The sequence below is a fragment of the Sturnus vulgaris genome, chromosome 9 (genome assembly GCF_052056855.1).
Source record: "Sturnus vulgaris isolate bStuVul1 chromosome 9, bStuVul1.hap1, whole genome shotgun sequence".
In the NCBI taxonomy this organism is placed as follows: domain Eukaryota; kingdom Metazoa; phylum Chordata; class Aves; order Passeriformes; family Sturnidae; genus Sturnus; species Sturnus vulgaris.
This window is the reverse complement of record NC_142251.1, coordinates 15,397,585-15,423,628: the sequence shown is the minus strand read 5'-3', so window position 1 is coordinate 15,423,628 and position 26,044 is coordinate 15,397,585. Positions and strand designations below refer to the sequence as shown.

At 42.7% G+C, this 26,044-nt stretch overlaps 2 protein-coding genes across 3 annotated transcripts in view; one reads left to right on the top strand and one right to left on the bottom strand.

Moving 5' to 3' along the window:
• The window catches only part of LOC148222823 (uncharacterized), a 500,146-nt gene extending 487,913 nt beyond the window's left edge, over positions 1-12,233 (top strand). The window contains exons 19-21 of the mRNA XM_088169937.1: positions 970-3,273; positions 5,962-6,106; positions 6,373-12,233. The gene's annotated coding sequence lies outside the window, so the exon portion shown is untranslated. The remainder of the gene's footprint in view (positions 1-969; positions 3,274-5,961; positions 6,107-6,372) is intronic.
• LMO4 (LIM domain only 4) lies at positions 9,790-24,958 on the bottom strand. Of its 2 annotated transcripts, XM_014883904.2 has the most exons (5): positions 24,480-24,958; positions 22,037-22,275; positions 15,148-15,244; positions 14,635-14,790; positions 9,790-10,536 (listed from the first exon to the last, which is right to left on the bottom strand). In XM_014883904.2, the coding sequence occupies exons 2-5, from the start codon at positions 22,270-22,272 to the stop codon at positions 10,528-10,530; spliced, it is 498 nt and encodes a 165-aa protein (XP_014739390.1). In that variant the 5' UTR covers positions 22,273-22,275; positions 24,480-24,958; the 3' UTR covers positions 9,790-10,527. The 2 variants fall into 2 exon arrangements, with proteins under 2 accessions (XP_014739390.1, XP_088026062.1); XM_088169936.1 differs by lacking the exon at positions 9,790-10,536 and having other exon boundaries at positions 12,352-14,790; positions 24,480-24,854.
• Positions 24,959-26,044: the final 1,086 nt, after the last annotated feature.

Below are 26,044 nucleotides of genomic sequence, written 5' to 3'. Positions count from 1 at the left end.
ACTCCTCCTTCCCAGTGCTGAGTGTGCTCCTCCTCGCAGGCCAGGACACTGAGGAGCCCCAGCGTGTGGGTGAGCTGCACTGCCCTTCCTCCAGAACTTCCTCCCAGCTCCTCCCCACCAACAGAACGGTGCTGAGGGTGTGGGGGATCTGTGATGTTTGTAGCTGGGGGTGTTCATGGTGCCAACGAGATGCCAGTGCCATCTCTGCTTTTCTGAGGTTGTTCTTCAGCTGAATTAATTTCCACTTTGCCAAAGTGGCAGGTTCTTCTGAAGCTCTGGATTGACATGGCTGAAGGTAGTCTGACCCACTTCTGCTGAACTGGAACTGATTCAGTAAAAACAGGTCAGGCCACTACGAGCTGCCCCAAGCCCTGTGTGAGTGCCAGCTCCTAGCCACGTTAGCATTCCAGATGAATCCATTTGAACGTGAGTCCTCAGAGCACGCTGACACACAAGCAAGGCTGAGCCAGACATTGGGATGAAGGAGAATGGAAGAGGAAATTAACATTTAGAAAAATGATCATTTTGGGAAGTGTTTGAAACTGACACTAAACAAGAAAATAAAATTAAACCAGCAGGTAGATTTTCTATTCACTGGCCTTAGGCTATGGCTTAGGATAGTGCTTGGAAAGACCTATGAATACAAGAAAAGAAGTGTGGAACCAGCCTGGTTTGTGCTTTAAACCACATTGTAGAGATATGGAGAGGTTCAGGCTATGGCTAATCATATTCAATGAAGTCTTTTGCTAGCCCAAAGTAATGTACAGTGAAGCTGGGCAGGTGGGATTAAAACATGCCCTTGCCAAATATTTACTGAAATATTTGCTGAATAATAGGTCTGTTGAGTTGTTCATGTTGTTGTTCATAAACATCTTAGAAAGTAAAAATTATTTAAAAGGAAATGTCAAAAAAAGATCCTGCCTCTCTTACCTGTAATTCTGACAAGTATGTCTTTGCCTTTCTCCACAGCCCCTCCAGCAATCAGTGGAACTATCAGTTAACCTAAGGGCAGTCTCTGGCCCATTGCAAGCATGGCAGGATCCATACAGGCTCACATTCCAGCAAAGATGTCCACAGAGGGATGTGCTTCCCTCTAAGGAGCTATCAGGTCCCACTGACACTGCTGCCTTCTAACATGGATGTTCTTCAGCCTGCATAGGACACAGCTCTTTCCATACCATCTTCCCAATGCAGGGCTGAGGTTCCTATGGAAATACTGTCTGTCTGTCAGTGTTCCTACTTGTGCCTGTGGTGGGTGCTGATTCTCAGGTGAGCTACAGACCATTGATTCAATGCACTCCCATAGCACTGGTGAGCAATCACAGCACACCAGTTTGGACAACCATGTGTTCTCACCGAGCCCTGTTGCACTGTGCAGTAATTAAAAAGTCATGAGTCCTATTTAAATGTAGGGCATTCTGTCCTAAACCTTCGAGTGCCTGTGGGTGTGAGTAAGCTCATTCTCCAAGGATGTTCTCTGGTCTGTGTACATACACCAGCTTCATCAAAAGGATGTAGGAAATGCCAGATCCAGATATACAGATTCCACTTTTTAAAAAAATACATCATTGATCAGTCCAGAGATGGCAAAAATTAATAGTAATGAGCTAATTACTATACCAGCTGCCTACAAAGAGGGGTCCTGTAGGCAGACTCCTTCTGCCCATTTGCCTGCTGGTTAAACCACCACTCTAGAAATCATAAAACAAAACTTTTTTCCCTTTATAAACATCTATCAGCGTCACCTTAATATGGCCCACAGCACCAACACTGCCTAGCTTTTAAGTTCTCAGAATCCAGCCAGAATCTCCCCTAGCACATTATAACACATTTTACTGGCTTGAGCAGGGTAAAACACAGCCGTCTCCTCAAATGAATGGCTGGTGAGCTCCAGCAGCCCCTGCACGAGGCTGAGCTCACCATCTGTGTTCCTCCCAACGTCCGAAGCCCATTCACAACTGCCAGCCCTTTGAAAAGCCAGCCTGTTTTTCTGATTGATTCACTTTTTAATGAACTGGGAAAGTCTGTGAACTTAAACCCTGACACCTCCACCTCCCTGCCTTCCTAGCCATCCCTGCAGCAAGGTACTGATTATATTTCAAGTTATTATGGGATTAATACAGCTGCCCCCTGTACCTCTTTCCCCTGAACTTCATCAATAAAAGTTGTGTCCTACTCTTACTCTGGTTAGTTCCGTTTTCTTCCTGGATCTCTCCCTGTAACCTGTGGTGTGTTGGCAAGGCTGTATCATGTCAGCCGTTCAAAGCTGCCAACACTGCTGATGTTTAAAACCTACTTGTGTCACGGCCCTGCATAAGCTTTGTGTGTTTAAGAGGACATCTTGAGCTTTGCTATGCACCGCATCAGCTCTCTAAGTGGGTAGCACATACTTAGCAGTATTGAAAATAATGAAATAAGATAATCCACCAAAAAACTTAAATAGATTGTGCCAGTGTCATCTTTCTTTGAATTCACAGTAGAGCTATAAAAAAGTACTTTACACAGGCAAGTTCAGCAAAAGAAAAAAAAATAAGATGGGGGGGTGCAAAAGACCTGCACCCAGCAGAGTCCAGTTTTTCACCAACAGCATTTCTTTATACAGTACAACCTTTAGGTTTACTTTTCCTGTTGGTTTATAGGTTGGGGCTTTTCCCACCCCCCAAGAATATGATTTTCTAAAAACATCATTAAAAATGTAATTAACTGGCTTATTCTTTGGAATGTCTGCAGTTGTTTACAAAAGAATTGCCACACAAGCTGCCACCTTCGACTATGTTGAAGCAGGGAGTGATGTTCTTGTTTACAACTGTGCATCAATTTCACAATATATTTAGTTTTGGTACAAGTTACATATAAAATTCTTACTGAGTTTAATGTTGCAGCAAATAACACATATAGTAAGTGAGTAGGATTTATCACTGGCTGTAATATCGTTGTACATATTCAAAATATATACAGTGAATGATATATTCACATGCAAACAAAATGGAAATATATTTAGTTTAAGAACTGATGAATTGTTCTTGCTTTCATTATTCTCATTTTGTGCATAGGAGAATGGAGATCAAGCACATGCGTGGAAAGGGTGGCTGGCTGGGATCTGTGAAGCAGCACAGTCACCAAGGAGCAGGTTGGAGAAGAAACAGCACTTTTGTACCCTTGGCACGAGACAGGGGGGCCCTCAGGAGTCAGGCACCCGCTGTGGTTGGTGGGATACAAACAAATCCCCCGGAGTCCCAAGGTGCTCCCATGAAGCATAAAATATCTATTCAGGTAAAACACTTCCCCCAAGATGTTTTATTCAAGCTTTTTTCTTAAAGAAGGAAGTGGTAATTTTCCCCTTTAAATTCTGTTTTCTTTTTCCCCCCGTGTTTGGTCTCTCCTGTAAACACAGAGGCCAGAAGGCTATGCTTAAATAATTCATCTACAAATTTGCAATATCTTTTTGAACTATAGCAATTAAACGGAAAATAGAAAAATCAGCTCAGCATCCTGTTTGGATGTAATTAAAGGTATAATCTGTTCCATTTGAATACTTCAGTGCTTACCCTTCTTAAAACAACAAATAAGAATAGTAGCTCATTTGCAATATGCTTTTTTTTTCAAGTCAGCTAAAAAGACTAACTGATGAAGCAAGAATAATAATTTTTAAATGTGGCATAAGCACAAAAAATACCAACTACAGCTTTCAAATGATTGCTGCAGATCTCGAGTGCGATGAGAGTTCAGTAACAAGGGGTATAAGCTTTATGGCAAAACACTGAAGTCTTCCACTATTTGGTATCAGCATCTCAATATGGCTGATATAATTACCTATCAAATACATCAGTGAAATGAATATCAGACGATATCCAAAAATATGTAAGTGGGATGCATATCAGCTCAGTCTTTTAGGGGCTGTTTGATCTTAACGTTTTTTTCTAAAAATAAAAGACAAATACTGCATTCGTTGCCCCTTTGTTTTCTATAAGCAGCTGAAGATTTTACAGCACAATAAAGTTAGCCTATTAATGGCTGGCTTATGAGTTTCAGCTGGATTTTTACCCTCCTACTGGACATTTCTTCAGTGCTCAAAGAAATTGAAGTCAGATGTAAAGTTAATATCTGCCTTGTTCATTTATTCATATTGTCAGCAATCAAGATTTCCCCAAATCGCAGGGCAATCTCTTGCCTTTCGAGAATTAATACAGGCCCCGTTCTCTCAACTTAGTTTAAAAAAACAACTGGCATAGGTTCAATGGAAGCAATGATTATTCTGAGAGGTTATGGTGAACCACAGAAGTTGTTAGTGAGAACCTTGCTCGTAAGATCCCCTAAGAGGAAAAGTATATGGATATTTCAAAACGTAATTAACATTATATTCCAACAATGTGAGAAAGAAGCATTGTCTGGTTTAGCTGCAGAGGAATCTGACTGCACTTGGAGAGCTTTGGCTTGCTCAGCAGGCACCACTAGGAGCAAAGGACGGGACGGGCACCAGAGGGGACCCCTCACCAGAGCTGGCAGAGGTGGCAGGGCAGGCTCTGTCTGCAGGGGCTCCTTTGGTGCTGCCCACCTCACAGTGCTCGGCAGCACAGCACCCTCCTCACAGGCAGCTTCACTGGGGCCAGCACCCAGCCAGGAAGAACAACATTCTTCAAAATGTCCATTTTCTCTCCACTGTACTCTCTCAAAAAAAATTATTTTGGGTCAGGCATGTCTCGAGCCTAATTTTGGTCTTAATGCTACAGTTTTAGGAGTGTTTCAACAAAATTGTTGAGGGTTTTTGTTTTGATTTTGGTTCTTTAAAGTTAAATCCACAGCAGCAAATAAAAACAATTCTAAAAAACAAAACATTGTCTTTTAAAAACATTTTGATATTTAAAAAAACCCCAATTTTTACGCTTCAGCATTTGTAAGCTCAGATGAATAATGTAGCAGAGAACTGATTTAAGAAGATAAAATGATCACAAAAACATAAGAGTGATATTACACATGGGAACAAAACAGCAAAATGGTCTACAAATTCTCCATTATAACGATGAATATGACAAAACTTTCAGCTTACATTTGCTGAAAGTTAGCACCTATTTAAATTTCCAGCCTTCTTGGGTTGCATGCTTTGCTGTTTGAAAGCCCACACCCTTTTCAGGACTCGTCCTTCAGGAGCCTGAGCCCCCTCAGAGCCTTCCTCAGTATTGCCCTCCTCCAGGGGCCTTCAGTGGACAAGCTACAGGTGAGTGGGGTAAAAAAAGCCTCCAGTGAGCCACCCCCAAGTACCCCCTTACACCCTATTGCTTTCTCCTCTGAACTGTGCAGCCTCCTGTACACCGAAAATATTTCTGTGAGCTTAATGCTGGAACTACTGTTAAAAGAAACACAACAACAGAACTCATTAAAAAATACTCACAGAGGAAGGAGAAAAAAAACCTCCTCAACACAGTAGCGTCTGTCTCCAGTAAACAGGGCTCTTTTCAGGCCCTGGGCTCAGACATAAGACCACTCTAGCAGGGTGAATGAATTACTGTCAGCTGGGTCATTTTCACTTAGCTTTAAGCACAGGCATTTTACCTGCCGTTTGCCAGGAGCCAAGATCTGCTCTGGTGGCATTTTTTATCCATGTGCCACCTGACCAGCAAACCTGGTGCAGTTTCCCCAGCAGCCATTACCCACCCCATGGGCCATACTGCAGGACCCCAGCCTTCACCCCCGCAAGGAACATCTCCCAGAGACAAGAACCTGCGCCTAAACGAAGCAATGCTTATCTCATGCATGCCACAGGTGTGATGTCATCCCCTCAGGCGCAGGAACCAGGATGTCTACAGCCTCCACTCTACGAAAATACAGGAACTAAAGTTAACATGTCTCAGACTTTGTTAAAATATGGTGATAATTAAAAAACAAAATTACCACAACAAAGTTAATTCCTCTCTGAGTTCTTATAAACAAGTTTTTAATTTGCAACAAAAATTTACATTTCAGATTTAAAGTCAACCAGGAACGGTACAAGCTCGGCCAGAGACTTCAGGCAGTGGCTGGTTGGTTCTGCAAGGCCTAGGGGGAGGAGCACTGTGGCTTCCCGGGAATATCACAAGCAGAGTTGCCAGCAAACCCCAGGTGCACACAGGTAAGCCCATCGGATTGCTTTAAACTCTCATCCCTTGTATGAGCGTGAAAATAATCACTGTGTCAGATGAACTTCTGCTTTTTATTAAAAAAAAAACAAACCAAACAAAACAAACCAAACTTATAAGGTAATTGATTACTTTCTTCTAGTCTTTTATTAGTTATGATTAAGGAGCTATAGTAGCCCTGTTTACACAGCTCTAACAAGTGAGGACCTGCAGAACGTTATTGGCTTGGGGCCCACAACTTGCCGTCCATTCTCAACAGAATCAATCTGGAGCTGAAAACATCCCCGTAGGAAGCGTACACATCCCTGCTTCTACAGGAACAGAAACAGCAATAACTTCAGGTCCTGTAAGCTGCAGTTCAACTTACAGAGATCAGCCCTGACTTGTCATCGCTCTCAGCATGTTGGTGATGAGATCAGAGCACTTCACCAAGGACTCATACTTCCAGCTTGACAAGGGACAGAGGTGAGTGTGTTACACCTCACTGTTACTCGCCTCTCCAACTGCAGGAAGGAATCGAGAGCTCCTCTGTTTAACATGCAGTCACAGCACTGCCAATCTAAAATGGCTGATCAGTAATACTTTAATTGCAGTTTCATAGAAACAAATTGCTGTTTAATTGCAATAAGCTTGTCTGTGGCTTAGCTGGACTGACAATAGGCATATACCAGGTAGTAACAGTAACAAGCAGCAACAAAGGTTATCTGGTACGGCATGTACAGGAGTCTCAGGCAGTGCCATCAGACCCAGAACACAATTTCGCACTGATTAAATGTAATACTTAAAAAAATGTATATATATAAACTTCCTAATCTCAATTTTATTTTTCAATAGAGCTATTCAGAATAGATACTTGCAAAAAAGCTGCACACTTCACATACAACTACCAGCAAAATACTTTGATAAAATATTTAAATTGAAATTATCTTTTGAAATCACAGAATCAGGTTGGAAAAGATCTCTGAGATCATAGATTCAAACTGAGACCATGTCAACCAGACTGGCACTCAGTGCCATGTCTAGTCTTTCCTTAAACACCTCCAGGAGTGGTGACTCCACTGCCCTGACAGCAAGGCATACTGTGCCAGTATGTGAGTTTTGGGGTTTTTTTAAAGTATTTACCCTAATGTTAGGTGATACAAATTTTATCAGTATTAACTAACAGGGAAAAAGGGAGACAAACTCAGTGTGGTTAATATTCTGAAGATGTGACTTAATTTCATAGGCTTCATTTTGTTAAGACATTCTCATTTTATATTTCATAAGATACTGCATAACCTCTTAAAATATTTAAAGATAAATCATGTAGGACTGAAAAGACAGTATCTTGTTGCAAACAGAATTTGGTTTGGAAAGGCTTAATGTCCCACTGCCTGCCAGGATGCGTAAATCTCATAACTAGACAGCTGGATAGGTAAAAACATTAAACCCATTTAGAGGGCAATCTTTTTACAAAATTGTTTCATTAATAAGAGTGACAATTTATATGATTGAGATGTTTAGATGCAGTATAGACAGAGCATTTTATCCAGGTTCATGAGGATGATTTCAGATTAGTAATATTTCCTTTGATTCTTTTTTTAACAGCATTCATTTTGGAAAGTAAGGGAAGCTCTTACTGAATGATTATTGGACTTTTCAGCAGCACTAAATGCAAAGGCTGTATTTCAGCCTCACTGCAGCAAATACATGTGTTTTTCTTTACAGATCTCCTTAAAAAGAAGTGATTTTTCACATAAGGACAAATCTAAGTGTTTCCAGTAGCCTTCTGCCCACATCTACCGTCCCCATTACAGCCTGTTTCATTGTGTGAAATGCCTGTGGTTTCAAGAAAGTGTTTTACCTAAAGCAAGAATACTACTTAAATATGTTCTATTGTATATTCATAGCTCCATTAGTCCTCCTGCAATTTAGCACATCAAAGCAAAGGCTTCATCACTTGCATGTGGATTATTCTAACATGAGTGACATTTGTAATCTTATAGGTCTGCAACTTAAGAAATGCTTTTAAAGTAAGCTATTAAATAGGTAGCTGTGCTTTACAAATGAGTCATATAATAGTTTATTTAAAGCTGTTAATGAACTTCAACCTCTACATCACTAAATGCTATACTACATTACTTACTAGAAGTTATTAGCTATCTTCTTAGCACTTCTAGGTTATATTGGACAACCAAAAATCTGTACGTGTTAGATTTAAACACTGTACCTTGAGTGCTTATACTGAAATAATATAAAAAGATGTCTACAGTCTCACTAATACTTGAATTCTATATTCATATGACTTCAAGTGTCTTTTCAAAGATATTGAAGCAGCACAATTTGCAGGACTCTGAAGACTTTAATGCCAGATCAAAAAGCTTAGAAACTTATTTAAAATACCCACAAGTGCATTTAATTAAAAGTCATACATAGTGTCAGTCATTTATGTTGTGCTTTATATGTTAGGCAAGTAGTCTTTTGTATTTATTGTCTGATACTACACATTGCTACATTTTCTCTTCTCTGAAACAGTGCTTCTTCCTTAAGCACTGAAGTGTTAAAAGAAGAAATTCGGCAGCCCTCCAATATACTAGGGGTCACGAAGTAGAATCTGAAACAAAAATATCTGCTGTTGGTTGTTTAGACAGATAAATCTGTAAATCAGCTTTTTGTGTATTGGCATCACAACAAAAATAAGTCAAGCTCACTCCATAACCAAGAAGCTGAGCAGTGAACACCTTCTAAAAAAGAATTAAACAAAATAGTGAGGTGTTATGAATGTATTAGTTTCCTATAAAAGTAGAGTATTTCTTAATATTGATTTGCTTTGAATTGCAGCAGAGCTAGAGTTGCTGCTTGCAGGTTCCTGACTGAAGGCATACAGTGGACAGCCACAGATCCACATTAGTATTCTTGCTAAAAACATGAAAAGTCAGATTTTTTTCTGAAAAGTATTCTGCACAGATTTACCACAAAACAGCTGATGGGAAAAACATGCAAAATGAAGTTGTTCCCTTTCTAAGCTTAGAGGCGGCTTTGCTGCTTTGTGGGGAGGTGGTTTTTGTTTGTTTGCTTGCAGAGAACAGATCACATTTTGAGATCAGCTAGTTCTCAGAAACAGCCCAGGAAACAGGTTTTTCTTTCCTTAAGATTATCAGTGTTGAAAAGTTAAAGTCTCACCCCAGCAAACAACTTGATGTTGTTCAGATCAGAATAGCTATTGTATTCTTTTTCATGAATACTCAATCCTAGTGCTCTGCATGAGGTACAGACCTTTCGTTGGCTTCTGTTTTTTTGACCTCTTATGGTACATTCATAGCCTCTTATGCTTGCATGCTCAGAGACAGAGGCACATCCTTTACACAGAAGGAATTGGAAAGAAAGAGACCACAGTACCTCTGTGTGTCCTGTAATTCACTGCAATGGGAATTATAATGTACTTGCTGTAACCAGAATTAAGAATCTCCATGGAAAAAAACCCATAATTTTGAAGTAGTACTCATTATCCTTGCCACAAGTAACACGGTCAAGTAGTTTAGCAGAGTCTTTCCTGGCATAAGACAAAAGAAAAAATCCAAACCAAAAACCTACTTTTAAAGGTAATTGACAATTAAGGTAACGGCTATGAAAGATGAAGGTGCAGAATGTTTTGAATGTAATTAAAAAAAAAAAGCAAAGCTTCTAAAATCCATACTCAGTTTTGTTTTACTTTTTATTATTTAAATACACCATACTAGAGCAAATGTCTCTGAAAATATCACAAATAAAAGATTTTTCTTCATTCAGCAAATTAGAAGTAGGTGAAAATTTCTACACAGTAGCTGCTATGAGCCTGACTTTTTTTCCTTTTTTTTTTTCTTTTGCCATGGGAAGTAGCAACATTAGGACAAAAACACTTACATGCATACATACATTGTATTTTACAGAGATACAATAAAAGTGTTTGTGATAGAATATCACAAAAGCCACATCTTTATCTCATGTTCAGTTTGATTGAAACACATTTCCTTACAACACTTAAATATACAAAGAGCAAATAGAATGTTGTTAAGGTAAAACACAGGGTACAAACTGGCCAGTGCCCTGCTAATTGTTAATGAGGGTAGAAAGCAGATTTCAATGCTTCTTTTAATTAGCTTCATTAGTCATCTTCCCCACCCGCCACCCCCCAAGATGTCCTCCGGTGGATCTTTTTTCATTTTCTCTACAGTCTCCCATTAGCCCAGGTTCATGGAGTCCTTAATGTTCATATTCAGTCATTTTAATACACCAATAAATGTGGGAAGGGCAATCAAGAATAAAGAAGGTGCAATGGTATGGAGCTGGCATTGATGCTAGCTACAAAGGTGACTTGTCTACTTGGAGACATGGGATCCATCTGTGATGAACAAAATTTGAGATGAAGGCACGCATTCTGCATTACTCTGACCTTTTAGCAGACCTGTAAGAAATAAAAATGGGTATCTTAGCTAAATTTGAGATAGGAAACTACAACATGACTGCTTTTGTTTTTCCCTATTCACTAATCTCTTTTTCATTAGACTACTTTCCAACTGTGCCTTGATTAAGGCTTTCTACACTGTCCATTCATACTGCTAACGTTTCAACTTTAAATAGCAAAAACCAAACATTTTTCACAGTTCCACTACTAAAGCAAGCAGACATGGAAAAAAGAGAGAATACAACAAGAAATAAGTGTACTTTCTGGTAACAAATCATACAGTGAATAAGGTGGTTTTTCTGGGCCGTGTTTGAAAGGGAAGAACCATTATGCCATGCCTTTGAAGAAGCGAGTAATATGATCTTGTAATTGGAAGAAATAGTGTGTAAAGCAAATATGAAGTACAGCCAATATCCTCCCAAGGCAACTTTGGTTAATATGCTGCATTGCACAAGAGCTAAATATAGATATTTCAGGATTCCCTCCTCCCATTTAAATTCCTCATCTGGTACTTTAGTTAATGTTACATAAACATTTTAATATATGAAGTCAAACATGTGCTTTCATACTGGTGTTAATGAATTGTGATAATTAAAAGTGTCTAACTCAATAAAAATCTAAACTTTCATGGATAAAATAGGAATGATCATCCATAGTCTTCAAATACAATCTGTTTGCAATTACCAAAATGAAATAATATGTATTAGATTTTTATGGCTTTTAAATGACATTTTGCGCTTCCCAGGAAGTTCTTTTTTCACCCTTTCTCTAAGTTACCAAAAGCCTGAGGTCTATTAGTAACTGCAACCCCCCACTTTCAAGCTAATTAAAGTAGTAGAGGCTTGGAGGTTTAATTCCCCAGAGCCGAAGCTCAGTGTGAGAAAGGTAATTTGTCTGTCCAGAACAAAGATTAGGGAGCAGCCAGCAAGCATATTTAATAAATGAGCATCAAATATCTTCTACTATGGACACAGACAACACCAATTATGTAACTACAAGGGAATTGTTGAGTGATACGTAAACTAGAAGATTTTTAAGATCTTCTCTAAGAGACGTAATGTAACTCATACTTTATTTAAAAGTACAGAGGCTGAAGACAAGCATTTGTTACAAACATTGCCAACTGGTGGAAAATTTACACTTTTAGTAGGTGGTAATACTGTTGCAAACAAGAAATACTACAGGAATACTACCAGTACAAAAAAAGCAGAGAGAATTCTTGATAATACAGCCCCTTCAAATGAAATGGCACACAGGACATCACAAACTAAGTTTGCACTCTGCAGGCAAGCAGTACTGAGTTTAAAGAAAACAGGGATTTTTAAACTACAGGGCAAGTGATGGGAAGTTATAACTTACATGTGTGAATTGCCTCAGGGAGGCAAAAGGCAGGAATGGCAAACATCCCTGCATTTGCCTCCTTAAAAAAACTCCCAAGTTTTTAAACCAAATTAGGCCATCCAACCATCCCTGCCTGCACCAGTCACCTGCACACTGCAGTGAGACAAAAGTAAGTTCATAACTGTCACCCTTATATGCACAACAAAAATGGGTTTTAATGTTGAGAGTATCTCAATCTCTTTGGTCAAATAAAAAAAAAAAAACTGTGGATATTCTGCTATCTCTGTAATCTCTAGTGATAGATTAACATGGAAAATGATTGATCTGTAATGTTTAATAAAAAGTATCTGTTACAGTGGAAGAATATTTTTAATCAGTGGCCCTAATACATGCAGCTTTCTGGAAAACATCTCTACTGTTAAAATCTTTGGACTGTTGAAAGCAAAATATAAAACATAACTCTCTTAGCAACTGCGCCTGTAGCTTCCAAATTTCCAGAAACCTCACAAATACATGAATTATCAACTTATCTCTTTTAACTGTGTTTGTTTTCTGGAGTTTCGGTGCTCTGCAATTCACTTTGAAAACCAGTAGGAGAAGGTAGAACAATTTCTAGAGATTGTATTATAAAGAAAAAAACCCTCAAACTACATGTCCCCTCAACTTTCTCCCCAATAGCTGCTCACCTGCCTCAGCTCTGGCCCAGCAATGCCACTACCAGTGAGTGGCAGGAGCTCACAAAAACCTGCTCTCACCATTCTCCTTGCATTTACTCCCACCAGGTTCCTACAGCCACAAGCTCTGCAAGCCCAGTCCTGTTCTGCTTCTCTTTTCCATGTTCTGTGTTCCTCATCATGTCTGCTGCTTTTATTGCAACTAAATCATTTTTATGTTTTGCTAAGGCAGAGAAAGAAACTGATAAAACTAAATGACAATTTAGACACCTATTCAAAGTTACATTAAACTTTACATTCGTAGAAGACAAGTGGATAAACCACTCTCAGAATGGTAAACCTTTTACTGCAGTGTATAAAGATGAATGCTTTTACCTATATTTTGAAATGGGATACCTATAAATATTCATTTAACAGAATCACTGCTAGCTAGTCTATATTACAGATTTGTTTCATTAAAATTCACAACAGTATAAATCTATGAATCTTTAACTCTATTTGTACTTCCTTGAGAAGAGGCTGCACATTCTCTTCCAATCTTAATTATCTTTGTTCTGCCTAACTATGTAGCATTTTTGTACTCAATTCTCTCATCACCTCGATTGACAAATTAAGTAAATAAAAAAGGTCTATGCTTTATATTTTGATGTAATTACATTCATTGTATAAGACTTGAAAGAATACTTAAAATTAATCAGTAAATTTATGCACAGAAAAAAAAAAAGCAAACACAGATATTGAAATGTAACAACACAACCAAAAAAAAAAGTAAATTAAAGAGCGGTTTCTGTTTTCTCGGACACACTTCTCCACTCACTAAAAGCTCTACAAAATATACTGTACACTACAGAATAGATCAGCCTAGCATTTGTCCCAGATTTTTTTTTAATCTTCCAAATTCCTACTTGCAGATAAATGTTATTTTTTGTGATCCTTACAGACATTAATGAAGTTCCTATTGTAAATCTATAAAGAATTACCAACTGAAGTGTGCACTTTTTGTTTCATTGCAATAACTCAGTGCTGTGTGATTGCCTGGGTTAATGATGAAAAAGTCAAATATACTATCAGAGCTGATGGAAAAATCTATCACCAATCTGAAATTAAAATTCATCTGTGGTCAATAAGATTTAATATCCATGCAAGTGGCGCTGTAAAGAGTAAATGAATCAATGTCATCAATACATAATCAGTATGAAATATGATGTGAATAAAATTATGTGCAAGAGTCATACATCCACTCTTTTCTGGACCAGGGTGGAATGAACAGTCTCTTAACTCAAGGTTGACAGTAATTGTTACAAATTAGGCACAGCAGTTATCAAAATGCACTCACTTGCATAGCTTTAGGACTGATTAAGAAGATTAAAATACATCTAAAACTATCTAGTTTCAGAGTTACAAGACAACTGTTGATCAGAAATTTTTTTTCTTCTTCACTCTATGATCTGTACAGTCATTATTTACTCATTCAGCTAGAAACCGAAACTATCAACCACAGAGATACACAATCTCTAGTTGAGCTATCAGTGTTATGGAACGTTAAGGAAATGGCACTTTGGTTTTAAAAATCTGAGTTATGACACACAAAACAGGCAAGAAAGTACTTCTGAAAGAGTACCCAAGCATGCTTCCTCAACTAAAATCTTAGTATTAAAATGAAATACATTAGTTTAGTCCAGGAACCTTCTCTTCAGAAGACATTTATTTCCATATTAAAGGATCTAATTTTCCTCCCTCAGAAACCTGCTCCCTTGTAGCCCTTAATTTCAAGATTATAAAATAAAATACTTCTCTTTCTTAAAAGTTTGTATTAATGTATGCTTTCTATTTTGCTTTGTACATAAGGAGCTCAACACCTGTACAGATGCACGTGCCCAAACCAAAATAAAATGACTCACCCTGTATGTCATATTTAAAGGGTTACTATTTTCTCCCCACACCCTGTACCTAAATAACTTAAGGCAAGTTCAGCTACTTAAAGGTCTCTTTGCAGGGGCAGGGAATGTCCACTATTAGAATGAAAAGAAATTGATCTTCATTTAGCTCTAAGAAAGCTTATTAGTAATTGTGGAGTATTCACCTTCTGGTCTGGCAGTAGTGGATTACTCTGAAGTGAATTCAAATGGCCATTGATGAGAGCTGTAGGTCTATCATGTTCACAAAATAAACTGCCATTGATGTAGTGAAACCGATCTCCGGGGACCAGGCGATTCCGGCAGGTAGAGCATGTAAAACACTGGGAAAGGAAAGAGACAGCAAGTGAAACTACAGCACAAATTAAGTATGCTGCAGGTTTGAAAATTACACTTCAGAGACTGCAAGTGCAGTTGAGATATGGAGCTGCTTGGTTTCTAGTATCTCCAAATATGGCATTAGTCTTACCTGTTGGGACTATGCAGTACATAACTCAAGCAGAGTTTTACCGATTACGAGGGAACAAAGCCATGCGCTAAGGAAAGCTTTATACTAGATACTCCTTCTTCTAATTATTATTTTGCACTTCATTCATAAGCAGATGCAGGTTTTACACTAAAGAGGCAAAGTGGTACTAATCAGCTACTAAAAATAAAAGTACACAGAAAAAAACCCTCACCTTAAGATGATAGACATTGCCCTGTGCCCTCATAACCAGCTCACTAGCAGGAATGGACTGTCCACAGGCACTGCAAGCACCACTATTTCCAAATAACCTGAAACAGAGGTGATGATTGTGAATAATTTAATACACAAAAGGCTCTAGGCATTTTTGCACATCACTGCCATGGTTTATTACACAACTATTTTAGACTTCTGACCCCCATCTTCCAACTTGCTTATGTTTCATAATATGAAAAAGTATATTTTTGTGTAACAACTGGTAGCTTCACCTTACCTTGGATGTGGTTACACAGGATTTAATCAGAAATATTGACTTACACCTCTAGAAACACAAACAATTCTGTACTACACACATTTTATCAGATTACTGGGTTCATCATAAAAAAAAAAAGATACAATTCATGACTGGAGTTTAAATGCATTGTGTCCTTGAAATTATATGAAGAACTCTTTTGTACTTTAATCATATCTTGAGATATGAGTCATCAAAAGGGTTAAGAGGATTTGATTGTATATCTAAGAAGACATCATGCTCAGTGTATTGAAACTCCAGTAAACCTCCATCAGTGCAGAGTTTCCATTAGAAACTCTCTGCTATCCAGGTTGATATATAATGTGTATGGGTTAACCTTTTCAATCATGGTGTCAACACTTTAGATTTGCCTCTGCTCATCTCTTTCATCCTAACCTTCTCTCTCTCTTGATAATGAAATGCTTGCTCCAACTTCCCTCTATCTGCTCCTGAGTCCACAATTTAGATTACTTCATCTCTGCTAGCAACAAACTGAATGAAATTTCGATTTGAGCAGAAAGTAATTTACCGGGATCTGGACCCATTTGTCATCATATCTCTCTGGGTGTTTGCTGTATCACTGCAGTTTTCCTATGCAATCAAATGAGACCACAACATCTGCCATTGGGGGGGGGGGGGGCACACGCAGTGGGGGGAGGGGGGAATAGGCAGAAGAGTGGTGAAGAAAAATATATACATAATTCTTCAAATCCATTTAAAGGCACAACACATCGATTCAAAATATAATACAGTAATGATTATTGAGTTCTACTTTTACAGGCTGCCTCAGCTAGAATTAGAAAAACCTTTATTTGCTTTTGCGCGAGTCTCTAATAGACACAAATATTTATAAAGACTACCACAATTCATTTTACAGTAAAAAAGGAAACTGAACTAGCTGGCAGGGTCACAGACCCACTTTTCTGCACGATGTAAAACACAGTAATAGGATTTACAAATTAGCGTATTGGTGTCATAATAAATATTAATATTTGCATCTCCTTCCTGTCCAAATAAAGTCATAAAATTCTGTTTGTGTCAACCTAGGACATGCATTATAACAGAATACCCGTAATCTGAATGATTGCAGTGTGCCTCTGTATAAAAATAATTGCTTTGAATTTTCAGAATCTGAGCTTGCAGAGGAGGCTTGTCATGTTCAAACTACTAATTTGCTGTCGCCACTTTATTGAAAATAGCCTGTAAGTTGTTATTAAATGTATCGACTGAACGACAGAGAGAGTAGTAAAACTGCCCCTTAAGATGGCTTTTAATAGGAAGCTGAGAAACAAATTTTGCAGCAGCATCGATTTGAAGAGTTCAATCAAAACTCCATTTCAAAACTAATTAGTCTGAGATCCACGACACATTGACACGTTCTTGCAGAATCACAGCGGTTACAAAGGGAAAGCTGAACTAATACATTGTCAGGACCTCCCGCCAAAGGGACTGCACTGGCTGGAAACTAAAGGTCCCCTATTAGGGCATCTTCCAAACCAGGACCAGTTCCGAATGACACAACGAGGTTACTTGCAAAGCATTGCAATATGCATTTTTCTTCTTTCTTCGTTAGTAATGAAGTTGGCACTAGAGACAGTGCACAGGAAGGGCTGTGAGACAAGGCAGAAGGCACTGCTACATTTCTGGAGCAAAGATCCAACAATCCCGAGTAAGAGGGAGGCAGCAAGGACATTGCTGGGTAGAAGGGTGAAGATGGACAGATGATGTCAGATGTCCAGGAGAATCTGAACGTGGTGAGCTCTCTCTCACAGCCCTCCCTTCCCCCTGTACAACTGCACCACCCAACTGAAAACACAGCTTTCAGAATGCTGATCTCATTGCACTACTTGTCTTCATTAAGCATTCATTTGTTATACTATTCTCTCTGAACTAGAGTGGTCCCACACCTTGAATGTCTGTGAATTCTAATAAACGGAGTCAAACTAATCCTGAGGCTTTCCACATATCTTAAGTTTTCCCCAGGCATGTTCCCAGAATAACTCTACTTTGGGAAGACACTTCAGCTGAATCTTCTAGTAAAATTTCTAAAAATTACTTACAAAGCCAGAACACCTTTCCGCTGCTTATTATTATTTATCTACCAAGAAAATTAAACTTATTTTTCCTTCTCTACTGTTATGAATGGTTTTGTTCCGTAATGCCATTAACAGGAAGAAGTTTTATCTTTTAAAAAAATGTTATTTCTCTTTACCAGCAAAGGAAGTCTTCCACATTAACTATTCTTTACTGAAAAAGTTGTTTTGCATGGTTTCTGGGAAGCTGGAGAGCTAATTATCTAACCAGGGGGACTGTCCAGGACAGTATTTGATTTAAAAGGCTTGAGGCTTTAGGTGCTCAATTAAGTAGCTATCGGTCTCAGACTGGACTTTAATGGGCTCTTTTCTCTTTAACTGCAGCAATGGGTAGAGATACCCCAGGTCAGGCTAATTAAAGCCAGGGGACTCTTTAATTGTGATGACAGAATTGGTTTCAGTTTCCTCTTTGGGTCCTCAGTCCAAGAAGGTCATTAATATTTCAACATTTGGGCAATGCAATCAATCACAAACATCAAGAGGTTCCCCGTACGGACAAGGCAGCTCTTCTGCACTTAGCAGCATTTTACTGAGCCACCTTAAATTAACTACTGTGTGGTTCCAACACAGCATTCCCTGCACCCCCAAATGATTCTAGTATTTTTTTTTTGTTGGTGGGACTTTTTTCAGAACTTTCTATAGGAGAGTGGGAATGAAAGCAGCAAGAAATCTTCTCAACCCAGTTTCCCATGTTGCTGCTCAAAATTCGGCATCAGCAGAAACACGTCTCTAGCAACTTGTGCTAACAAAATAAGGTTCCATTGCTTTCCAAAATCGTGGAGACAGATTTAAGCACTCTGATTCTTGCACGACATGGTGCACATTTGTGTCCACATACATACATCCAAGCCCTAGCAAAGAGAAATGCACATCCAGACCTACTGATCCAGAAAGAATCAGTGTTTTTGTACATTCCCCGCATTTAATCTAAATTCTGCACCAGCTATATTAAATGTAACAAAGAAAGGCAACACAGAAATTACGCCTGAAGCGAAGTCCATTAAAGGTACTTCAGAATAACTAGAGACCAAGCACCTTAAAAGCACCAGAAGCTATTGATACTTAAAAGGGGGGCTGTGCATAATGGCAAGTGCTGCATTAGAGAAGAGGAAGAAAAAAAAAGGAAAAAAAAAAAAAACCAGCCAAATTACGCTTGGTTAATTCAGAGTAACAGATCTGCCCCCAAGTGAATTGGAGGCCTTGAATTAATTCTGTTATGACAAATCAAGATAAACGTTCCCCCTAAATTGCATGCGATTTAATTAATTTTTGAGATCCTGTTTTTTTTTTTTTTTCCTAGCTAATAGTTCACATGCTCCTGTGCTGTCATTGTGCTTGAGTGGGCAGACTTCAAAGTGATATTAAATAACCAACTATTAGATTTACCTAGCACGTCCTATTGGAAAAGTGCCATTTAATTACCTAGCCTGTTCAATTAAAGGGACAGCATTCCCTGAATATAGCAGCTTGCCGCTGATTACCAGGGAAATGAACTGGCTGCCGGCGGCCCCCTCCCCGGAGCGGCCTCAGCGCGGCGGGGCCGGGTCCGGCCGCCCCTCGCCCCGGGGCTGCGCCCCCGCCGCGCTGCGCCGAGCGCCCGCCCGGGGAGGGGCACCGGGCGCTGCCCCTTTAAGAGGCGCCCGGGCAGTCTCCCCCTCTCCCCCTTCCCCACCACTCCCTGCTCTCTCTTAGAGGCCAATTTTGTTAATTAAATGTTTTGTTTGCGACGCGGCTCTCATTCATTTCGGACACGTCATTCCGAGCAGATCTAAGCCAGCGACCAGATCTCATTAGATAAAACCTATCAGAACTAAGAGAAAATGGAGGAGACACTAATTAAAGCTTTTAATTGTGCGGATTCGCTGCCACGCTGCTGCTTTATCTGGCATCTCAAGGTTGGGAGGGCTGCGCTCTGCTCCCCTCCCTGAGCGCGTTGCTCGCCGTGGGGAGGGAGACGAACGGACCGGGGTTTTCACCTCCCTCTTTTCCCAGGAACCTTGGCCTTCAATGAAAGCTGCAGCTGTAGCTCTACGCCCAATCTGTTTTCGGGTTTTGGGGGGGAGAGGGAGGGAAAGGGGAGTGTGGTGTTGTTTAAGCAACAACAAATAACCCCACGTACAGCCTGAGACAGCTAAAAAGCTCATTAATAAATGGCCCTGTGGTCTTGGCCCGAAGGAGTCAAGTCCCTTTCACCTGGCGCCTGCCGGGCCGATCGATCCTCTCTCCCATTTTGTCAGTCGTGTCCGCGTGCCCCGCGCCTCCGGCTGAGAACCGTGCCCGTGGCTCTTGCCTGGAGAAGAGAACGCGCCACCACAAGCGCCCGCCAGAAAACTGAGAGGGGAGAAGCATGGCAGAGGGGAACCAGAGAGACTCGATGGCAGAGTGGCACTGCCTCCACAGCCAAATGTGACCATTTCACACACAGGAAGGGCGAGGGCTTCGCTCACACCAGCATGACCCACGAGGAGGCCTGCAAAGTCCATTTCCAGCGGGAAAGCTCCACGTTAACTCAGCTCTGGTAGCACCAGGCCACCCTACCCCACCTTGAGTGTACAGTGTCCAGTTCAAGTTTCAGCAAGCATCTGTCAGAGTTATTTTTGCAAGTCAAATTACACAGATCTAAAGAGAAGTCAGGCAATGGGACAAGGAGATCAATTCAAACCCCTCATCTGATAAAGCATCCTATTCATAATCGCCTACATTAAAATAAACGAGTATTAATTTTTGGCAACACAAAACCAGAGGACTGTGATAAGCTTGCCTGAACTTGCCTCTGGGACACAGTGGATGCATCTTCTCTTTTTAATTAGTAGCAATCAGACATGAGGGTTTGTTTGATGGTGTTGGTCGAGTGATGAATCCGTACTATTCAGTGCATCTTAACAGTAGTGTCAATTTTTCCACTTCAAACGAGACTCTTCCCCTAACACCGTTCTGCTCTATTTAATTACTATTCTGCCAGGCTTAGGCTTGCTGCCTAGGATGATGACCAAAAAGCACCATTGTGCACCCACAATGTGCTGATTTTTTAGCATTTCTCTCTAGAAATACCTCAGAAACTAGCAAAGCTATGGCTTCAATTGCTCAGACATACCACAGGACCTGTTTCATATACTTAACTACACGAAGCCACGGCCACATACCAGGTCAGAAACTGTACTACCAGAGTAACCAAACCTTAACTCCATCCTCTTAACTAAGGAGGTCTCTGTGCACAATCCACATCTTCTCAAATCCAAGTTTTACAGCATAAGCAAACTTGTAACATTTGATGGCTGCTTTTGGTAGGGATGTCTTTTCTTCAGAAAAGCAAAAAAAGCAGAACTTCTTGGCCATCAGTAAGAAAGTAAATCCTGGGTTAACTCTTGACATTTACCATTAATTAGGAGCCAGAAGCATTTAAACAGAACACAATTTGTTTTAACTAAGCATTTCTGTGATGCTGGGAAGGTATGGGGCTTTTTTGTTGTTTTTTTTAATTACTGAATGTTGAAACAGAACACCTCCTTGAAGCATTCATGTGCATCAGTCCATCAAACCATTTACTCAAATTAAATGTGTAATCCTTCAAAATGCCTCCTTTTAAATTAATGAGTTTAAGTAGCTTGAGTTCACCTGAAAAGATCGTACAGGCACCTGACCTCATGAATTCTTTCTATTAATTATATTGGAAACTTGTTGGAAGAGATACTCTGCATAATCTTACTGTACCCCAACAGATGCGAGATTAGTGAGGCTTAGTTCCCCCTACCCAAATCTGTGGCATTTAAAGCAAACAGCTTCAAAAGAGGAAGAGATAAGAAATAAAGGGCAAGAGCATATACCTCCTCTGCTATCTCCTGCATTGTCTATACTGGAAGTTAAGAGAAATACCAGTTCAAAGCTTCTCTGTAACAATGTTGAGACAAACATCATACCACTGTTTTTTTCCTATGAGTAGAATCCGTGGCCCTCCAACTGATGGTTAATCAGCTCTTTCACAAGGAGAAGAGAGAATGAGTCATTCTGTTTCCACTCAAAGGAGTTTAAAGGTGCTTATGTAAATATCATAATTAATCAGATACTAAAGGCAGGCATTTCATTATTTAGCACCTCTGCCACAGCCTTATTTAAGCCCTACGATTTTAACATTTACTGTTCAGATATGCACACTTCTCCTTCAACACTACAACAAAGCAGATTAATTTAGCCTCTCTGATTGCTGTTTATTTTTAGTTAGGACTTGTTTTGTGCTGACAAACCACTTTAAAGTTACAGTCGTCGTTCAGCCCCCCCAACTCTTTCCTCCACTTGGCAGTCGCAACTCGCCCTGGGCTAGGCGCTAACAACCGCACCCGCACGTCTCTCTCTCCTAATGAAGGAGCCATCCTGAGCCAGCCCACCCCTCTGCCCTGCGGACACCCACCACGAGAAATAAGGTGGGGGAAGAAGAGAAAAAAGAAGAAAAAGGCAGCGAGAAAGGAGTAAAGCTGTCCTCACCGGCCTGGCCGTCGCCTCACCTGATGTAGTCGTTTCTGCAGAGAATCATCCCGCTCTTGGTGTAGCAGGAGGTGCCGATGTCCCCCAGCTGGGCCTGGCAGCAGGAGCACTTGAGGCAGCGGCTGTGCCAGTAGCTGTCCATGGCGTAGAGCAGGAAGCGGTCGGCGATCTTCCCCCCGCAGCCGGCGCACCTCTTCCAGGAGAGGGAGCCCGCCGTGACCGGGGGCGGCTGCGCGCTGCCGCCGGGGTTCACCATGGCCTGCGCGGAGAGAGGGGCGGGGGCGGGTCAGAACGGGCCGGGCCGGGCCAGCGGCGCTCCGGGCCCCGCGGGGCAGCGGCGGCCGGGCCGGGCCGCGGGGCGGGGGCGCGGCCGCGCAGCTGGCGGGGAGCGGCGGGCGCGGGGGGCAGAGCGAGCACAACCCGCCGCCCCCCCGCTCCGGGCTTGTGCAGCTGCAGCTCACAAGTCAGGAACAGTCCCGGGGTTTGTTTTGCTTATGAAAAAAAGTGTGTGAAGAGTGGAGGGGGAAAAAAAAAAAAAAAAGTTGTGAAACTGGTTTTTCAGTCCAGGAGAGGCTCTGCAGGCTCAGGGCAGTAACGAGGGGCTCCAGACCGGCCCTCGAGGCCTTGGGATTTTATTTTTTGTAGTTTTATTTTGGAGAATTAAAAACATCCAGAGAAAACACTCCAGATTGAGGACACTGGCCCGAATAATAGATCATTGAACTTTAGGACGCCTGTTAACTTCCTACACAAACATACTCAACTTTTGTCTCGCTAATCTGCCCTTGATCAGCAGTTTAAATGCTAAAGCTTTGTTACTAAAAAAAAAAAAAGTTTACCGACCCTAGGAAAGCAGCAGAGTAATGAAGTGCATCGCTCCGGCTGCGGTTACTCTGGCCGCTCCCGAAACTGCTACTAAGGGCATTTTTCACTTTCTAATAAATGCTTTATGCAAGCAGGACAACCGAGAGATAATATAGGAATCAATTCATAAAGCTTACTCTAAACCGATTAATTTGTTGCCTTCAATCCAGGGTCCAATAAACTCCCGGTGTTCCTCTAGTCACTTATACTATAAAAAGATCAAGTTATTTACTGCCAATTAAGCAGCATGTTTTGTCTTTGTCCTTTGTAAGCCGTATGTGCTCATGCCGAGGCATCTGGCTATCTGCTAAGGACCTTCAGACTGATACGTCCAGAGCAGCGAGGACGAACTTTTCCTGCGACTGGCCCAACTCGGCTGCAGGAGGAGAACTGAGGCCGATTTAAACACACATTTCCTCAGAAAGAGTACCTGGAGGTACGTCCAGTGACCGCACAATAAACCAGGAGAACTGCACCAATTAAGCTGTAACAAAAACCCCGAGACTTTGGAAAGAAAACCACTCTAAAAGCCATTAGCATTGCATTTATCCGAACGCATCGTGTACCTTTATGTAAATTGATTTCTGATGCATTTGTTCAAGGAATTGCCTTTTGTTACAGTTTCCAGCTACAGCCTAATGAATCTGCATTTCCTGCTCCGAGTCTTTAAACCGTTTTCCTATGCTTTAAATCACTTCAGATTTCTTGAAAGAAAGAAAAAGGCTCCATGCCACCACCTTAACCTGTCTTTGTCGAAGACAAATATGTATAAATATAAAATGGGAAACGTTACACTGAGAAAACCATCCAGTAACCCCATTAAGCTAAAGCTCTTAAGGACAAGCAATACCTTAATGCTGATTAAATCTAAAAAGATGAATCAAGAGGACTGACCAGAAAGTGACTCCCTAGATAACTAAGGACGGGCCCTCATCAAGTTTCATTTAGAGTTGGGGGGGGAAAGCTTTTAACTTAAATAGGCTTACTCTAGTAATTACAGAGCCAAGCAATTTTGGTCCTGGGATAGGAGTCAGTGAAATAGAAAGCAGAGCTAGAAGCTGGAGGCAAAATACCCCCCTTTTAACAGCGTCTCTGGTGCTTTTTAAATGGAGACTAAGGGAGGGAGAAGCGGAGAGCTGGAAATTTGTAGTACAAAAATGGATGCTTAATTCATGTCTTGGTTTTAATTAGGTGATTCACCGAATTTCTCCTGGATTGAAACAAAAGACTGTGTGTGGGGCAGGAAGGGAACGGGAGAGGAGAGAAACAGAGAGCTCACTTTGATCTTTTCTGCCACTGTTTCAGCACAGTGTTTACTACGGGGGAAGCGGGTGCCCCAGCCTTCCCCCACCCAGCCACCCCCCCGTCCCCTCCATTCACAGCCGAGGCAGGCAGAGCCCTTTCCCGGCGGCAGCTGGGAAGGGGGGTAAGGGAAGGCGCTCCAGCGGCGGCCGCCGCCAGGCTTTGTACGGGGGGCCGCGACAATGCCCGGGGCCCGCTCCGCGCCCCTCCGCCCGGCGGGCAGCGGGACGGCGGCGGCGGGCGGGCACCGCGCACACGAACGCTGCGAAACGCGGGGGAGCGACCGGCACTTCTTACCTGCTTCCCCTCTATATTGCAAAAGGCCGGGGAGCGCCGCTCGGGGTGCCTGAAGAGGTCTTCTTGCAAAGAAACAAGCACAGTGCTCGCCCTCTCGCCGGCTGGAGGCAGCCCCCCGCCCGGCAAGGGGCAGACTAGGCTGGAAAAATATAGATATTGCTATGAGAGGCGCTTGCCCGGGTCCTTCCTCCAGCTCCCGCTTCCCGGGAGGGAAGCTGCAGAGCTCGGTCCCCGCCGCTGAGCCGCACACGCAGGGCGCCGCCGCCGCTCGCTGCTGCAATCGCCGGGCAAGTTTGGCAATGTGGCTTCACTTTGTGCCGCTTCCCCCCGCTCCCCCACCTCCGCCCCCTCTCAGGGCTGCGGCGGCTCCCGAGCCTCCCGTGGCGCGGAGCCGGCCGGCCGCGGCCCGCCGGAGCGCCTCAGCGAAGCGGGCGGGACCGGCGAGTTTGAGCGGGGCCGGGCGCGGAGCTGCTGCCGGGATCCTGCGGCGGCGGCGGCGTTGGCGGGGCGCGGGGGGCGGCCCTTGTGCCCGTCTAAGCGTGAGGCTGCAAGTGCGTGTGTGCCCGCACGGTGCGCGTGTGCCCGCTGCCCTCACACATGTGTTACTGACAGAGCAGAATCCCAACTACACTCCGGCTCGGCGCCCTCGTCAGCCCGCCGCAGCCAATCCGCCCCCGGCTTGTTCAGGCGGAATAATAAAACCTGCCAATCCCCGGGAAGACAAAGGAATGAGTGAGAGGGGAGGGAAAAAAAAAAAAAAAAAAAAAAAAAAGGAAAAAAAAAGGGAGGAAGGGAGGGGGTGATGAGGAGGAGGAGGAGGGGAATGGAGAGGAAGGAGGGAGTCAGGTGGGCAGCGCTGGCCGCGCCGTCTGCCTGGGCACTGAGGGGAGGCGCGCGGCCGTGAGGGCACCGTCCGCCCCGCCCCGCCCGCCAGCTCCCGGCCACCAGTTGAGAAACTTGGCGGTGAGGGCTCGTCCTCGCTGTCCCCGAGGGCAGTCCTGCTCCGCTCGGGCGGCGATGTCCCTCGGAGCCCTTCCCGGCCGCTGGTCGCTTCCCCCGCCGCCGCGGCCCCGCCGGGCCGGGGGAAGCGCCAGGGGGAGGCGCGGCCGCAGCAGCCGCCGCTTGCCGCCTTCGTGGCGCCCCCCGCGGCCACGTCCGGCCCCGGTGCCCGCACCGCGTCCTGAGGTCCCGCGCCTGGGCGGGCAGAGGCGGCGCGGGCTGTGCCCGGCTCGGCCTGTGGGCCCAGGGGCCGTGTCGAGCCCCCGATTGTCAAACATTCCCTGCGGGAGTGCGCTGCGGGACTCAGGCGGGCACGGCCCGCGGGGACCGCCCCAGTGGAGGTTCGGTGGGTTAAAGAGCCGCAGTTGGCGGCACTGTTCGGCAGTAGGACAGGCAGCTGCGTTTCTGAGGGAGAAACCCGGGGATGACGGCAAATCGGAACAAGTAATGTTCAGTTGGGACGCTTAAAACTGTGGAAAACCCACTGCGTATTAACTGCACGCGTGTGAGGCCTAAGTGCAGCACACAGGATAAGCACAGCCCGAATCGCAGGAACACACCCCCGG

Excerpts from the sequence above, each read along its gene's own strand:
- LMO4 (XM_088169936.1), bottom strand. The coding sequence starts at position 22,272 with ATGGTGAACCCCGGCGGCAGCGCGCAGCCGCCCCCGGTCACGGCGGGC. Across the intron at positions 15,245-22,036 it reads TGCAGAAACGACTACATCAG|GTTATTTGGAAATAGTGGTG; the intron begins GTGAGGCGACGG and ends CCTCTGTTTCAG. Across the intron at positions 14,791-15,147 it reads GCAATGTCTATCATCTTAAG|TGTTTTACATGCTCTACCTG; the intron begins GTGAGGGTTTTT and ends TTCCTTTCCCAG.